We start from the raw sequence: 17,787 nt of genomic DNA on the forward strand, positions 1-17,787 counted from the left end.
TACTGGCCAACACTCCACCAGGATGCCATCAAAGTATCCCGCTCATGTGACAAATGTCAACGATATGCGGCTATTCCTCATTCCCCTCCAGAGCCTCTTACTCCTATGATCAGCCCTTGGCCCTTCGCCCAGTGGGGACTTGATTTGATCGGCCCAATGCCGGCAGGGAAGGGCAAAGTCTGTTACGCAGTCGTTGCAGTGGACTACTTCACAAAGTGGGCCGAAGTAGAACCCTTGGCAACCATTACTGAGGCAAAGATAGAAGACTTCGTGTGGAAGAACATCCTTTGTAGATTCGGCATTCCCAATGCGATAGTCACTGACAATGGGCGACAGTTCGACAACAAGAAGTTCAGGTTGTTCTGCTCTAAGTTCAACATCAACTTATGCTTTGCCTCTCCAGCTCATCCCCAGTCTAATGGACAAGTTGAGGCCATCAACAAAATAATCAAGCGCACTTTGAAAACCAGCTTGGACAAAGCTAAAGGCTGTTGGCCAGAATTTGTACCCCAAGTTCTTTGGTCATATCGCACTTCATATCGGACTTCAACAGGAGAAACTCCATTCTCACTTGCCTTTGGCACAGAGGCGGTTGTCCCTGTTGAGCTCGAGCAAGCAACATTCCGAGTCCAGAACTACATTCAAAGTGAAAATGACAAACAACTCACCCTCAACTTGGATTTAGTCGAGGAACACAGAAACCAAGCTCACTTGAGGAATGTCGCCTACAAGCAGCGCATCTCCAACTATTATGACTCTAGGGTCAAGCCTCGTTCTTTCAAAATAGGAGACTGGGTCTTAAAGAAAAGATTACTCTGCGACAGAGTCCCGAGTGAAGGCACACTTAGTCCAAACTGGGATGGACCGTATGAAGTCATTGGCATCAGTCGCCCTGGCTCTTACACACTTAGAAGCTCCGATGGCAAGACCCTTGGCCATCCATGGAACGCTGATCACTTGAAGTACTACTACAAATAGACTCACGATGTACAAGTGTTGAGCTATAGCCGTTTGGCATCCTATGTAATGAAGGCCATTTGGCAATGAATTCAATAAAGAGGTAATTTAGCCAACTCAGCCCTCACTCTTTTACATTCATAGCAAGCGATGCCGGAACCCTTCTCAATCAGAAAGCAATCCGTCTTCCACAGTCACTACAAAACAAGCAAATGAAGACCGTGTCAAGCGCCAAAAAAAAAAAAAAAAAAAAAAAAAACAGCTTCATCCAAAAAGCTTCACCCGAAAAGCTTCACCTCCAAAGCTTCACCTAAAAAGCTTCACCCGAAAAGCTTCACCTCCAAAGCTTCACCCACAAAGCTTCACCTAAAAAGCTTCACCCACAAAGCTTCACCTAAAAAGCTTCACCCGAAAAGCTTCACTTAAAAAAGCTTCACCTACAAAGCTTCACCTAAAAAATCTTCACCTAGAAAGCTCCCTCTACATACTTTCACCATCAAAGCTTCACCCACAAAGCTTCACCCACAAAGCTTCACCTAAAAAGCTTCACCCAAAAAGCTTCACCATCAAAGCTTCACCTAAAAAGCTTCACCCAAAAAGCTTCACTTAAAAAGCTTCACCCAAAAAGCTTCACCATCAAAGCTTCACCTAAAAAGCTTCACCCAAAAAGCTTCACCCGAAAAGCTTCACCTAAAAAGCTTCACCCAAAAAGCTTCACCCGAAAAGCTTCACCTAAAAAGCTTCACCCACAAAGCTTCACCTAAAAAGCTTCACCCAACAAGCTTCACCCGAAAAGCTTCACCTCCAAAGCTTCACCCACAAAGCTTCAACACCAAAGCTTCACCTACAAAGCTTCAACACAAAACCTTGCTCCAAATAAACAAATTTTGTTCACAAAACCCAAGATGCCCTTGAACTTGTACAAAAACACTTGGGTAAACATAAACATTTTTTGTTTTACACCCACAAGGGCCCAAAATTTTCCTTCTTATTTATTCACTTATATATGTTCTCAAACATATTATAATAGATCCAACAACAAGCCAAAGTCCCAAATTTCATAATGGACAAAAGTACAAGCAATTCATCAATAATGAAGGTGCTACAAAAATTGGAATCTGCCCCAAAATAGAAATCCAACCCAAGAGACTTTTTCTCTCTCTCCCTCTTCCGCCTCCTTTCATCTATCAAATTTCTGCAACCTCTGCTCTTCTCCAATGGAGCTGAATTTTGGACACCCTATAGTTCTTGAGCATATGAACAACTTTCAAGAAGGAACCATTTCTGTTTGAGCGACGGAAATTAAAGTGTTGAAGCTCCAAACATGATAGTCGGCTTCTTGCAGATTTCGAAGCTGTTGTGATGTTTCGAAGATCTGGAAATATTTAACCGTTAGTTCATCCTGAATTTTTGATATGTTATGAAAGAGTCGATGAGGAACAACTTCAATGAAGAAAGCATACCGATCTGAACAAGAGAAAATGGAGTTTCGAAGCTCACAACAAATCTGACGGGTTGACAGACAAATAATAACCAGTCATTCATCATACCTGAATTTCTTGAGTTATACAGCTCCGAGGGATCTCAAATTTGGATATGTTGTAGTTAACAAGCTGAGGAACAACTTCAATGAAGAAAGCATACCGATCTGAACAAGAGAAAATGGAGTTTCGAAGCTCACAACAAATCTGACGGGTTGACAGAAAAATAATAACCAGTCATTCATCATACCTGAGTTTCTTGAGTTATACAGCTCCGAGGGATCTCAAATTTGGATATGTTGTAGTTCACAAGCTGAGGAACAACTTCAATGAAGAAAGCATACCGATCTGAACAAGAGAAAATGGAGTTTCGAAGCTCACAACAAATCTGACGGGTTGACAGAAAAATAATAACCAGTCATTCATCATACCTGAGTTTCTTGAGTTATACAGCTCCGAGGGATCTCAAATTTGGATATGTTGTAGTTCACAAGCTGAGGAACAACTTCAATGAAGAAAGCATACCGATCTGAACAAGAGAAAATGGAGTTTCGAAGCTCACAACAAATCTGACGGGTTGACAGAAAAATAATAACCAGTCATTCATCATACCTGAGTTTCTTGAGTTATACAGCTCCGAGGGATCTCAAATTTGGATATGTTGTAGTTCACAAGCTGAGGAACAACTTCAATGAAGAAAGCATGCTGATCTGAGCAAGAGAAAATAGAGTTTCAAAGCTCACAACAAATCTGACGGGTTGACAGACAAATGATAAACAGTCACTCATCATACCTGGATTTCTGGAGTTGTACTGCTCCGATGGCTCTCCAATTTGGATATGTTGTAGTTAAGGAATTAACGAACAACTTTCATGAAGACAACTTTGTGATTCGACCTACAGATGATGGTGTTATGTTGAAAAACAATTCCGGTTGTTAGGGGAAATGAAAAACAATTCCACCAAAGAAACATCATTATGATGTTTCATCATTATGGTGTTTTCATCATTATGATGCTTTCATCATTGTGATGCTTCCATCATTGTGATGCTTCCATTATGATGTTAATGCACCAACGGTTACACCTTCTGCAATTCCACTTATTCGGGCCTAGCAACCTTCATCAACAAAATCTATGAAGAAAAAGTCCGGGGCTACCACTTAGAAAACAAAAGAATGAAGTTTTGGTACTTACGACATGGACTATTAGCAAGACACCTCATTCGTCAACTCCCTCGACTAGAGACTTGGGGGACTCCCACCATATGCTACTACGCCTTGGTACTCAAAAGTTCGTGACTACTCAGTGACTTGGATTTTTCAAGTCTCCAACCGAGAAGTTTTCCTCACTCGGGAAATTAAGGGAACACTACCTCAAACTACATGCTTCACTCACAAAGCTTCAACAATACAGGTTTCAACAAAAGCAAAAATTCAAAGAACTTTATGAAGAAGGCTTTGGTGTATTTAACACAATATGTTGAAATGAAGCAAAGCTTATTTATTAATATTTTCGATAAGCCACAAATATGTACATATACATGAGTCAAAATAAACAAACAAAAGGGAGCATTCACAAAGGTTGCTTAGGGGAAGTCTCAGCAGTCGGTAGAGCCCCAGAAAGAGAAAGCACCGGAGGGTGGTTATCCGGAGCCTCAGTACTTGACAAAACCCCAGAAGGAGGAGGCATTGGAGGTTCATCATTTGAAGCTTCATTACCAGGTACAGCCCCAGAGGACGAAGGCAATAAATGCCTTTGGAACAAACCCACAAACCGCTGATGATCAAGTAAAACCTTACCATCAGATTCCTTCATCTGGTCAAGCTTCCTCTTCATGTTTGTAGCATAGTCATGGGCGAGCCGGTGCAACTGCTTATTCTCATGCTTGAGCCCTCTAATCTCCTGTTTGAGACTCATCACTTCAGCAGCCAATGATTCAACTTGGCGGGTTCTAGCAAATAGGCGTTGGGCCATATTAGACACAGAACCTGCACACTGAACACTAAGAGCCAGAGAGTCCTTAACAGCCAACTCATCAGACCGTTTGGAAAGTAGTCTATTATCTTTGGGAGTGAGAAGGTTCCTGGCCACCACTGCAGCGGTCATATCATTCTTCATCACAGAATCCCCAACGGTAAGAGGACCAGTAGGGGATATGAAGGATGGGCGCCATATGTTGTCTGGAGAAGGCGTGGCTGTCTCTTCTCCAAGGTTCAAGTCAAAACGACGGTCGGAGGGTCCAGACATTTTCAAATGTGTTGAAGAAGGAAGAGGTCAGACAAATCAAGATCTTAGAAGTGCAAGAAATGAGCTTCTACTGGTAGAGATTCAAGTGTGCTGTGGAACTTAATGCCAGCCTCTATAAAAATCTGCACTCGACGGAGCTTCAGAAATCGAAGAGGCGTTTGCTTTCTCAAAAGCTGGGCTGCTCAGAGACCACGAGGGCCGATCTCAGAAATCGAAGAGGCGTTTGCTTTCTCAAAAGCTGGGCTGCTCAGAGACCACGAGGGCCGATCTCAGAAATCGAAGAGGCGTTTGCTTTCTCAAAAGCTGGGCTGCTCAGAGACCACGAGGGCCGATCTCAGAAATCGAAGAAGCACCTGCTTTTTCAGCCTCGTCAGCACCTGTCACATGCACACTCAGCTTTGCGGAAATTACGGGCAATCTGTCGAAGATTTCTGGTGAAGTAGAAAGCACGTGAATCTTACTGTTCAATCACCGCTCTCCATATGCACCATCAACTCCTCGGGTACCACATATAACTTTGTCAAAAATCTCTGACAAAGTTTAGGCACGAGAATTTCGAAGTTCCAGCTACCCTACTATTACCCATAAGGGTAAAGGAACAGCACCACTGCTTGACAACTGGAAAGTCCCTATGTGTGTCGACCTCCGGGTTTTGCGGCAAGACAGGTTGGCAAGAACGTCCAACCTTTACTCACATTCGAGAAAAGACTCCCAACATAATTACTTTCTAAAAAACCGGAGTAGCACCGCTTTCCGAATCTCGAGAGTCAGATCCTCGACGGGATTGCTTGTTCGAAAACCGAAGAGGCACAACTCTCAGAACTTCGAGAGCCAGATTTCCTTAGATAAAGCTTGTCTGTAATCTTCACACGTAACATCAGCTTTCCAGATACCACATACCACTTTTTCAAAGTGCTCTGACAAAATTAAAACACGTGAAGCTGGCAGCTCCCACTACATTGCTGTGACCAAGAAGGGTAAAGGAATAACATTACTACTTGTTATTGGGAAATCCCTATATACATTGACCTCCCTCCTCAACGGACAGGCAAACCTGCAAAAATGCTCAACCCTTTCTCGCATTCGAAAAGGCACCCTCAACATAACCTCTCGAAATACTCAGCTTTATTTCCCCCCGATAATACCTCAGCAAATAAGCCACACCAAGAACAAGAGTATCTCATATCATCAGGGTCGAAAGCAAGAGTATCCCATATCATGCTTTCTCCCTATCTTTGTCTTTGTCCTTGTCCACACCTGCAGGATAAGGAGAAAGAGAGCAGTCAGTCGGAACCTGAAATCAAACCTCCAATTTGGAACTGACTGCCTGGAGCCTTTGCCTGGTTGCTTACTTAGCATTGCTCTCGAGTACTCATCCTCAACTGCTGTCAAGGTCACGAATTCCACCGGCAAATACCTCATGACAGTTGATCAGATATTGGCTCTTTACACTGAAGCTGCCAAGCGTGGATGAGTCACTATGAAGGAATGTTCTGAAGGACCATTTAAATGCAAAGGTTGCACACCACTTCTGCCATGCAAAAGATTGAAGCAGAAGGTTCAACGGTGATCTGAAACAGATCACTACAGCACGACACCTTTCCATACCACATTCATTATTCCGTCAACAGCAAAAGTATCCCATATCATCAAGGTCGAACGTACTCTAGATTTGATGGACTTGTTTTGACCCTCAAATTTTTGAGTCGGCCTTATACTCTGAAGGGCACCAGAAAACCCTCCAGCACAGTTCAAGAATAAGCCTGTGGAAAGTTACTTCTTCAAAAGCAAAAGTATCTCATATCATCTCTTATCCATTTGCTTCTCCTTATCCTGGCAGTTGAATGAGAGACAAGGAGAATGAGAACAATCAACCGGAAGCCGACGTCAAACCTCTGATCCTGGGTTGCTTACTTGGAAGTTTGACTGCTTACCTTGTCTGTCACCTCTTTCGGCAGATCTCCTAGCTCGGCGACTTGGGGGACTCCTACTATAGGGTTTGTATCACACTTGACTAAGCCCGAAACTACAACTAAGCTTCAAGTGAAATTGATACATTACCTTGTGCGTCAACATCAGCTAAGTACACCATTCCCGGATGGAGGAAAGGTACTTCCAGAGAAGGGCAGATGAAGATCAGACCACACTTCGGTACTTAGAAGTTTCGTGATTACTCAAGGGATTGGATCTTGCAAGTCCCCAACCGAGGAGTTTCCCTCACTCGGGAACTTAGGGGAGCACTGTTTGTACCATACTTGACCAATCCCAAAACTACCGAGCACCGGCCAACGCTATACTGTCAAGGACCCAGAAGAGTTCCCCTCCGACCAGGAGGCCAATCACCACTCGACACGTGTCAAGATTAGAAGCCAATCAGAGCGCAGCACGTGTCAACATCAAGAACCAATCATAACATGACACATGTCAATGTGACAAAGCTACAAGTTTTTCTATAAATAGGGGTCATTCCCCCACAATATTGCCTAATGCCATTTTGTGTTAAATCATTCACAAGAACTCACTAAATTGAGAGCTTGATCCTTTGTACTTGTGTAAGCCCTTCACTACTAATAAGAACTCATTTACTCCGTGGACGTAGCCAATCTGGGTGAACCACGTACATCTTGTGTTTGCTTCTCTGTCTCTATTCATTTACGTACTTATCCTCACTAGTGACTGAAGCAACCAAGCAACCAAGCGAAGGTCACAAAACCTGACACTTTCTGTTGTTCCAAGACCTCCGATTTTGTGCATCAACACACACACTCCCAAATATCTGAATCTTATTCAGAGGCTAGACGTTCCAATTGCGGTTGCTTGTGCGTTGGACTATCTTCACAATCACTGTGAGACGCCAATTGTTCATTGTGACCTCAAACCAAGTAATGTTCTGTTGGATAACGATTTGACTCGCATGTTTCGGACTTTGGACTAGCAAGATTTGTCTTAAAACCAACCGATAACGCACCAACAAATCATCAAACAAGTTCCATTGGGATAAGAGGATCAGTTGGTTATGCTGCTCCAGGTAAATATTCTCATCCCTTGTGCTTCACAGTTCCCTTCACTTCTTTCTTACTCTAAAGTAACTCAAAGAGAGCTATTCTATTTACATTTGAAGTGATAATTTGTGATGTCTAATTGAATTGTAGAGTATGGTATGGGAAGTGAGGTTTCGACATACGGAGATGTCTACAGCTTTGGCATTCTTTTATTAGAGATGTTCACCGGGAAGAGACCTACCGACAACATGTTTAGTGACGGCTTCAACCTTCATAACTTTGTGAAGACGGCTTACCTGGAGCGAGCTACAGAGATTGCAGATCTGCTACTTCTTCAAGGAGGTGACAAGGACACTCCCAACGATCAATGCAGCTCGAGAGCTCAAAAACTCGAGGAGTGCTTGAGTTTGACATTCGGAATTGGGATTGCTTGTTCTGCTGAATCCCCAACAGACCGAAAGGATATCAGTGGCGTCGCGTCTGAATTGCGCTCCATTATGAACAACCTTCCCGCATGAGAAGTTTTGTTTTATATGTTCTACATGAGATATGTTGCTAGATAGCTTATTCATATGGGGTCAAGCTGCTTGTACATATGTTGTGTTTCCTTTCATATGAGCTTAGTAAGTTTAATACTTTAAATTATGTATATAGCAAAGTTTCATTAACTGAGAATTAATTTAGTATTAGCTGGTTTTGACTTTGTTGCACAAGCAAGAAAAAGCATAAAAATGAGACGGTGCAATTATATGGTCTAGTAAGTTGGCCAGCTAACAGATGCTTGTGTTGAAGGCGGTTGATTGCTCTGGTGGTTAGAGTATTTCTCTTCAAACTATTGTGTTCCACATTCAAATCATTTCTTGATGTAGAACAAATGCCCGAGCGGATTGAACAAGAAATTGACTGTCAGAAGACAAAAGGATGCAGTGGGAATTTTGAGATTTGGGTCCGATCTCCGATTTGGGCCATGATACATTTTCGGAAAGAGAACAGCGCGGCGTTTTCAACACACAACTGCGTAGTGAAATATAATGGATTTTAGCGATCTGAGGTCGTTTAGGATTTCAAAAATGCATTTAAATTCTTGTGATAAAAATCAGACCTTTTGATTGTCCAAAGATGTTGTAAACAGCTTATTTAAGTCGTGGATGTTATCCATTGCACTCATCAATTAATCAAATTATCTTTTGAGATTTTTATCAAAATGGTGAACTCCAATAACTTTGGTTCTTCAAAGATTTAGGTTGGTAATCATTTTGTTTCGTGATGCGTTATTTCCTCTCTCTTTAGTCTAGATGACTAGTATAGAAAATATCGTTTGTAGTAATAATAATAATAATAATAAAAAGAATGTTAAAAATGAAAAATCTGTAATGTTTGTAAGTAAACAATACAATTGACGTGTATCACATTACCTGATCACATCTTGTGAAAAATAATCAAACAATAATTATTACACGAAAATGAATCTTGCAGGAATTTGGAAGTAGCATATTCTATAACAAACATATTGAACAATTTTTCATGTACTAACGTGACAAGAAAAAAAAGTTGATAAAAAAAGTAGAATATTCTTCATGCCTTCGCCCAGTACACTTTTCGTGGGTTCTCTCAATTATAAATTTATATCTACCATCCATGTGGTGTGGAGGTTGGGTTAAAAGTAACCATCCAACATTAAAACTTATTAAAAATGGTCATTTGAAAGTTTCAAAGATTATGACCACATGAAAAAATAACACAAACTTGCACCATAAGAAAAAGAAAATAAGAAAACAATACAACAGAAAGTTTGGACAAATTTCCCAATTTCCAACTTCCACCCACCCTTATTAAACAAATTTATTCATTTTTATTACATCTATGCCTTTTTAGAAACACGGTTTTCAGACACTATTTGATCACATACATATAAGAAACATTTTTCGTTGCATTCAAATTTTAGTCGCATCAAAAGTAAAAATCAAAAAATAAAATAAAAGAACAACTTATTAAGATTATAGAAAGAGGAGAATTTCTAGACACCCGTTAAATTGCCATTTGTCTTAATGGAGTATTTTTCCATGGGATTTGGATCCTCTCCTGGGCAGGGGATCCGAATCCTGCTGATCAGTTAATATGAACCATTAGATTTTGATCTTACGACTACAATTATCATAACTTTTAGATGAACTCTCTATTTATAACCGTTGAATTTCCCTTGTCATCTAGCCATGAGGATTCGAACCTCTGCTCAGGAGAGGATCCAAATCCTTTTCCATGGCATCCTATTTATAATTTCATGTTGCCCTACCCAACGGGCCAACTCTCCCAATAAATCAAGAATTAATGATTTCTCAAATCGTGTAGAAATTTGAACTTATGAATGAGTTTGATGCCCTTGGATTCTGTATTTGTGTGCAAAGTGAGCGGAAGAAGAGAAGAGGAGGCTGAAAAGAAAAAAAGTAAACAAATTGCAGAGGAGGGAGAGAGAGAGAGAGAGAGTGGCAAAAAAGCCTAAAACGAGTTTAACAACAAAGCAAAGAGAGAGCAGGGGGGTTTGCGGTTTTGCCTTACTGTCATGCACTTTGTCATCACTCTCGTCGGATGCGATTTATAGAACTCTGCAACTAGTGGTCTTTCTCTATCACTACATTCCTGATTAGGGCTTCTCTGCGTCCTGGGTTCACAAGCCGATTCGACTCGGCCGGGTGAACTGGATCTCTCTCCAACTTCAAGTGAGTTACCTTCTTTTTCGTTCCTTGTATGTCTTAACTCATGAAAATCTGGATTTGCTTTGCTTTTGCTTTTGCTTTTGTGGGTTCAGTGAGATTTCTCTGTTCTTTCTTGGCTTGTGGGTTTCGATTGGTAAGGACCCAGATGAGATTTTTTTTTTTTTTCGATAATTCCTAGAGAAATTGAGAAAATTTCACTTTATAAAGGAATATAAGAAAAGCCCAATTTCAATTTTATTGCATTTAGCTGCTTAAAGTTGTTGTTTTCTTTTTGCTCCCAATTTGTGTGAGACTTGTAGTTTTGCAGCTTTTGATTTTTGGGGTTTTTTTGTATGATATTAGGATTTGAATGGCGCATTCCGTGAATGATAATAGCATTGAGAGTTTGATATCTGCAAGCAAGGCATTGAGGCTAAGCTTACAGAAATCACAGGGCATAGGGTCGGCTCTGGAGAAAGCCGGAAACCGATTTGAAGAGATTAACCACAGGTTACCTTCTCTTGAAGCTGCAGTTCGACCCATTCGTGCAGACAAGGAAGCCCTTGCTGCTGTTGGTGGTCATATTAACCGCGCTGTTGGCCCTGCTGCAGCTGTGCTTAAAGTTTTTGATGCTGTTCATGGACTCGAGAAGTCTCTATTGTCAGATCCGCGTAGTGATCTGCCTGGTTACTTATCGGTGATGAAACGTCTGGAAGAGGCTCTGAGATTTCTGGGTGACAATTGTGGATTGGCAATTCAGTGGTTGGAGGATATAGTAGAGTACTTGGAGGATAATGCGGTTGCGGATGACAGGTACCTTTCAAATTTGAAGAAATCATTGAAAAGTCTCCGAGAATTGCAGAGTGAGGAGGAAAAGGCCGACCTCGATGGAGGGCTTCTGGAGGCTGCTTTGGAAAAATTAGAAAATGAGTTTAGGAGGCTCCTCACAGAAAATAGCGTGCCACTTCCAATGTCGTCATCATCTTCTCTTGGAGAACAAGCATGCATTGCGCCTTCACCGTTACCTGTTCTGGTAATCCAGAAGTTGCAAGCTATACTTGGAAGATTGATTGCTAATAACAGACTTGAGAAGTGTATATCTATTTATGTTGAAGTTCGAAGTTCGAATGTAAGGGCAAGTTTACAAGCTCTCAATTTGGATTACCTTGAGATATCAATTGCAGAGTTTAATGATGTGCTGAGCATAGAGGGATATATATCAAAGTGGGGAAAGCATTTGGAGTTTGCTGTGAAACACTTGTTTGAGGCGGAGTATAAGTTGTGTAATGATGTTTTTGAGAGGATTGGATTGGATGTGTGGATGGGTTGCTTTGCAAAGATAGCTGCTCAGGCTGGTATCCTTGCATTCCTACAATTTGGTAAGACTGTTACAGAGAGCAAAAAAGATCCGATAAAGCTTTTGAAGTTGTTGGATATATTTGCATCTTTAAACAAATTGAGGCTGGACTTCAACCGGCTTTTTGGTGGACCAGCATGTATTGAAATCCAAATCCTGACAAGGGATCTCATTAAGAGTGTCATTGATGGAGCAGCTGAAATTTTCTGGGAGCTACTGCTTCAGGTGAAACTGCAAAGGCAGAACCCGCCTCCTCAAGATGGGAGTGTTCCGAAATTGGTCAGTTTTATTACGGATTATTGTAATAAACTGCTTGGGGATGATTATAAGCCAATCTTAACTCAGGTTCTCATCATTTATCGAAGTTGGAAGCATGAGAAATTCCAAGAAGGGCTCCTTATAAATGAGGTTTTAGAAATTGTTAAAGCCATTGAACTAAATTTGGAGGCATGGATAAAGGCTTATGAGGATACCAGCTTGGCCAGCCTTTTTGCAATGAACAACCATTGGCATTTGTACAAGCACCTGAAGGGAACTAAACTGGGGGTTCTGCTGGGGGATGCTTGGTTACGAGAACATGAACAGTACAAAGACTATTATTTCACAGTTTTCTTGAGAGATAGCTGGGGGAAACTTCCAGGTCATTTAAGCAGAGAAGGTCTGATTCTGTTCTCAGGTGGTCGTGCCACTGCCCGTGATCTTGTCAAGAAGAGGTTAAAAAGCTTCAATGAAACGTTCGATGACATGTATAAGAAGCAATCGAGTTGGGTAATGTCAGATAAAGATCTAAGGGAGAAGACATGCCAGCTCATAGTGCAGGCTGTTGTGCCTGTTTACAGAAGTTACATGCAGAATTATGGGCCCTTGGTCGAGCAAGATGCAAGTTCAAGCAAGTATGCAAAGTACTCTGTGCAGACTTTTGAAAAAATGCTCATGTCTCTTTTTCAGCCAAAGCCTGTTAGATATGGCAGTTTCAAAGGTAGGCAAATGAGCGGGAAATTCAATGGAGTAGCAGATCTCCGCCGTACTACCTCTGCGGTTGTGTGATTGTCGAACTATGTGCATTGTGGAATCACATGGCAGGATTATCCTCCCCTTTACATGATTGGCCTTTCATCTTGTATATGACGACATTCTCAGGAGCCTGGAACTGAATACTGCTGTCCCATTGCCTGAGATTCCAAGATATGGCATCCCTGTAACTCATCTGAATGTTATGAAGAGTTGAACACTGTTTCCATTGCGCGCGAGTTCTAGGCCATGGGGTCTCCAATTCCATGCATGATGATGAACAATTATATAACCCAGTTGGACCCCGGCGTAGATAATATATTCAGGTATAGCTATCCATTTTTCGTTCTTCTCAGACTCATTGATTAAGTTATACTAGGTTAGGCAGCCGGAGAAACCTTATAGCTTTGCTAGATTCTGTGTACAATTCTTTCGTATAAAGTGCATCAAAGAGGTCTACCCAGGATTGAATTAATTACTTGTAAGAACATGGGAAAGCTTATAAGTTAGGGACCTTCATGAGATGCTAGTTTTTGTGCTCCGAAACGGCATTGTTGAGAACTTTCAAAATGCCTAAGAGCCAAGTGCTGTCGGAATGCTGTTGAGAATAAAGTACCTACTCGTTTTGATGGACCTGTGTACTTTAGCCTTCAGTAATTTGTCAATGGCGCTTCTCTTTTCGTTTCACTTTTCCGCCTTTGGTTCCAACTTTTCCTCTTTGACTCGAAACTTTTCTGCTTATGCTCGGTGTTTCTGTTCGTTCTTCTTATTAGACTTGCTGGGCAAGACATGAGTTGCTGTGTGCTCTACAAGTTTTAAGAAAAGAAGAGTAGGTTGCTTTGTAGGCGAACCTGAGGCCTTTGTGTTACAAACAAAGCCCTCTTCTGGATCACAAAACTGGCGTCATCGTCACTGCCATCTTTCTTGTTTTATTCCAGTTGATAAAATCTTGTTCATTGGGCCGGCTATGATGTAACACTTATACGTCTGTTAAATGAAAGTCTTAATTGTAGCAGTGATCCTGAACTCGCACGAATTATATTTGGTACCTCAACTCCACTTAGTGTCGCGTAATTGGTCCTTTCGTTAACTCTGTTAGTTTTTCTGTCAAATACGGGGAATGGGAGGGAGTTGGAGCTATTTATCAAGTTGAGGGACCAAAAAGTAACTCATGCAAAATATGAGGGACCTTTTCTATGATTATGGTAGGAGCGCAACGATCTAGCCCAATCGATTTCCTTTCTTTCAGTTATTGCCTTCTCGTTTCCTAGTCTATTGATAACAAAACTGATTCTTCACTTTTAACCCTTTTATCCATTCGAACTTCTTCTTTTCTTCGTACAAGCGTAAATGTTAAGAAATAAGAAAGGGTTTTGTGCTTTTGTACAAGAAGACTCCTCGTCTCTTCGTAGTAAGAAGGTATTGCTGACTTGTAAATCACAGTTTGATACGCATACATAAACGACTTACGTCTCGTAGCTTTTCAAACCGAATAATTCCATTAGGGACAAATCAGAAACTATTTCCATTCCAAAAATTCAAACATTTCTGCACAACTGTTTCTTATATGGAGACCAGACCAGGCCCACGGAAGAATTAAAATTTATCATCAATGGAAGTTTGTTCCCTTGGTTTATCTTCTTCCTATTTTTCTCTAATCTCTTGTCAACATAGCTAATCACTGAAATTACTCGACAGAAAAGAAGGGTAAAGTTTGTTAGGTTTTACACAGTGTCTTACGCTAAAGCAAGATCAGTGATGTTAACTACGCAAGTTTTCTTGTTTACTTTCTTTAATCTGGCCTGCATTATCTATAAACAATTGTCACCGGAAATTGGAAACCCTAATTTCCCAAAATCAAAGTTTGTGGTGAACACGATGGATGTATAGTAGTTTTCTTCCACTTTCTCTAACGTGATAGCAAGCTTGCAAATAGGGACCAGTTTGCAGGCACATTGGATTCACATAAGGACTAGTCAATGTCAACCCCATGGGAAGGAAGCCCTAAGCCACTTTGATATTTTGTGGTTGTGAACTTAGGGTTTGTAACGTGGGAACATTGGAAATTTCTTTTTAATATGTAAAATTTAGTAAAATATGGATGGTATTTTTAGGTCGTATGAAAATAACATTTTTGTTAAAAAGAAAAACGTGAATACCACGTTTAAAAGAAGAGTTACAGCGACTTTTAACACTTTTATCATCATTCACACTCCAATATATGTGAGAAAATGAAACGTGAATACCATGTATATCTTGTTGAAGTTGAGGCCCAAAACATTCTACACCTCCATTTCTCATATTTAGCATCAGCCTTTAAAAATGTTCTTAAAATAACATGTTACGTTTCGATATTGACCTAATTGTCAGGTGTTGATGTATGAAAATTTTGATTAATAAGTAAGTGACACATCACCAACACATGATTATTCAAAAAACAACCAATTAATCCTCTTTCATTTTGTCAAGGTTTAGGTTGCAGCATTCAATGGTCGGATATGGAGGAGGAAAAATAGATGATCATGATGGATGATGGATGATGAGGACCACAACAATAACGATAAGAGTTGCCAATAATGATTTGACACTGAAACACAGTGATGCATTGCATTGTTCCTTTTTTTGTTCCCTTACATCGGAGGAGGAGGGTGAGAATTGAGACATGTTTGTGCTGTGTTTCACTCAATCTGGTCATGCCTCGTTCCAACAACACTCGTTCTTCAAATATCTAGAAACATATGACAAGTTAAAAAGACACTGAAAATTACATTTTCTTTTTTACTTTTTCCAATCCGTAAAACTCTGAAAGTACTATTGTGAATAATGTTTTAACTGTCAATTAGTATTGCGGTTTGTGGTATTCTTTATAAGAAGTATTTTTGCTCATCACCATTTAGTGTGGTGTATACTTACCACCTTATTTATCACCGTTAGATGAGTTTAAATTTTGAGATTCGTGTAGTAGATAGGCACAAATCTCGAAATTTAAACTCATCTAATGGTGATAAATAAGGTGATAAGCATAAACTACACTAAATGGTGGTGAGCAAAAATGCAGTCATTTTCTTTGGAAGTAGGAGTGTTTTTCGGAAGCATCGCATTGGAAACAACGTTTCCATTTTCCGTTCTAAAATTTCAGAATCATATATCAGATTAGAAAAATAATATAATAAAAAATTCCCTGTGATTCTCATACAAGAAAAAAAACACTCATAAATCGAGGTAACACTACAAAGAAGAAGAGGAGAGGAGAGAGATGTATGATAAAGAAGTAGGAGAGAGAGGAAGACGAAGAAGGAGTGAGAGAGAAAGAAAGAGGTAGGCAGGAGGAGAAAGAAAAAGAAACGTAACGAAGAAAAAAAGATGAGAGAGAAATGAAGAGATAAAAACTCATCTTCAAACATAGAAATAATCATGACATCACTTGTCACAGGGATAAGTTTTGACAATCCATGAAAGAATAAAAAATGTTGTCTCTCTCCAAGTATAGTCTTACAATTTGGTTTTTTGTGTAATTTCTCTTCTTTCTTTTATCTAAATAAGTTTGGAACACTAAAAAATAAAAATAAAAAAATCAGTAAAATTCAGAATTCTCGAAATCTCTAAATGCATTCAAATTTTCATTTCGCTTTTCGAAAAAACTCAGATTCGAAAATTTTACCATTGTAATTGGAAACCCCGTTGCATTCCAACTTGCACCTCTAGTGAGAGATTTCAGATTAGAATATCATAATGACGAGTTTGAAACTAATTTATTTTTCATATGTTACTGTAGATAGATAATTGTATCACAAATTAATGCTTTGACTCACTTTAAATTTTGAATGGTATCTGAGATGTGAACCATATTGTTTTACCAACTGGGGGATATATGCTCTAGATATATTAACTTTGTCACTTACACGAATAAGCCATTATTATTAATTATTAATCATTATTAAAGGTTGGGGATCTTGCAAGGGATTTCTATACATGCGGTGGATATGCCCTTCTATGAATTTTAAAGGGGCTTTTAGATTTTAGTCTACTCAACGCAATAATTTTTAATTTTTTTTTTTAACAAACGATATTATCTCTATTGAGAGGATGAAGGGATCGACTAAGCTTACAATAGGCTAACAATAATGTGGATTCATGATTTAACGAACATTTTTTTAATCTCAGGGGTATATTTGGAATGAAAAATAATTGTATTAATGCATCAAACTGGGTCATCACACAAGAAAGAAAGGTTATCTCTACTTTTCTAAAATTAAAAATGCCTTGACCCAATTTATTAGTTCGATTTAATGGATGATAAAGTCTTTTTCTCTCCTTATGCGTGACAATATTTATTTATATAGGAAAAATTAGTATTCGGTCCCTAGTTCTTACTGTTCATTGACTAAGACCTTATTAGTTCTCAAATTTTGATTCAAGTCCCTAGCATTAATGTGATAATGAATTTACATGTTTATTATATAATTTTTTAATATAAAAATTAGTAATTAATTTAGGTTTAATATTCACACCTCTATTAAACTTCTAATTAATTTTCAATTCAAACATTTTCAAATAATAAAAAATTAAATTAAATTAAGTTTGTACCTATTAGTTATATATATATAAAGATTCTCAATTTTTTAATCTTAAATGTACCCATTCATATAATTTTTCAATTTTTTTAATCATCAATGTACCCATTCTCATATATATCAATTTGTTATATGTAAAATGTACCCTTTTTTAATATAAAATCCATTCAAATTTTTTAATCCATGTTTAAACTTATATGGGTACATTCTTTTTCATTGATTTGAGAATGTATCCATGTCTTGGTACAATAACTTTTTTTGTTAATTTTGGTTAATGTACCCATACATATATGTACACACACACACAATATAATAGAGAGTATAATTTATATTTTATTATTTTTAATCCCATAAATTATGGGTTTTATTTAAAATCTCATTAATATAAACAATTACAAATTTCCATTTTTTATTTTTAATTTAAAAAATATAGTAACTTACATTATTATATTAATGTCAGGGAC

General features: G+C 39.1%; 1 protein-coding gene and 1 long non-coding RNA gene across 2 annotated transcripts; one reads left to right on the top strand and one right to left on the bottom strand.

Moving 5' to 3' along the window:
* Positions 1 to 833: 833 nt before the first annotated feature.
* On the bottom strand, positions 834 to 3,332 carry LOC126604300 (uncharacterized). The gene is made up of 6 exons (XR_007616557.1): positions 3,232 to 3,332; positions 3,051 to 3,148; positions 2,689 to 2,786; positions 2,508 to 2,605; positions 1,409 to 2,332; positions 834 to 1,323 (listed from the first exon to the last, which is right to left on the bottom strand). It is a non-coding gene; the product is annotated as an uncharacterized LOC126604300 (long non-coding RNA).
* A 6,565-nt stretch (positions 3,333 to 9,897) lies between these two features.
* On the top strand, positions 9,898 to 13,436 carry LOC126604301 (exocyst complex component EXO70A1-like). The gene is made up of 2 exons (XM_050271500.1): positions 9,898 to 10,405; positions 10,745 to 13,436. The coding sequence occupies exon 2, from the start codon at positions 10,752 to 10,754 to the stop codon at positions 12,783 to 12,785; it is 2,034 nt and encodes a 677-aa protein (XP_050127457.1). The 5' UTR covers positions 9,898 to 10,405; positions 10,745 to 10,751; the 3' UTR covers positions 12,786 to 13,436.
* Positions 13,437 to 17,787: the final 4,351 nt, after the last annotated feature.

The sequence above is a fragment of the Malus sylvestris genome, chromosome 15, assembly GCF_916048215.2.
Source record: "Malus sylvestris chromosome 15, drMalSylv7.2, whole genome shotgun sequence".
NCBI classification, from domain to species: Eukaryota; Viridiplantae; Streptophyta; class Magnoliopsida; order Rosales; family Rosaceae; genus Malus; species Malus sylvestris.

What these genes read in the sequence shown, in the direction of transcription:
- LOC126604301 (XM_050271500.1), top strand. Translation starts at nt 10,752, where the DNA reads ATGGCGCATTCCGTGAATGATAATAGCATTGAGAGTTTGATATCTGCA.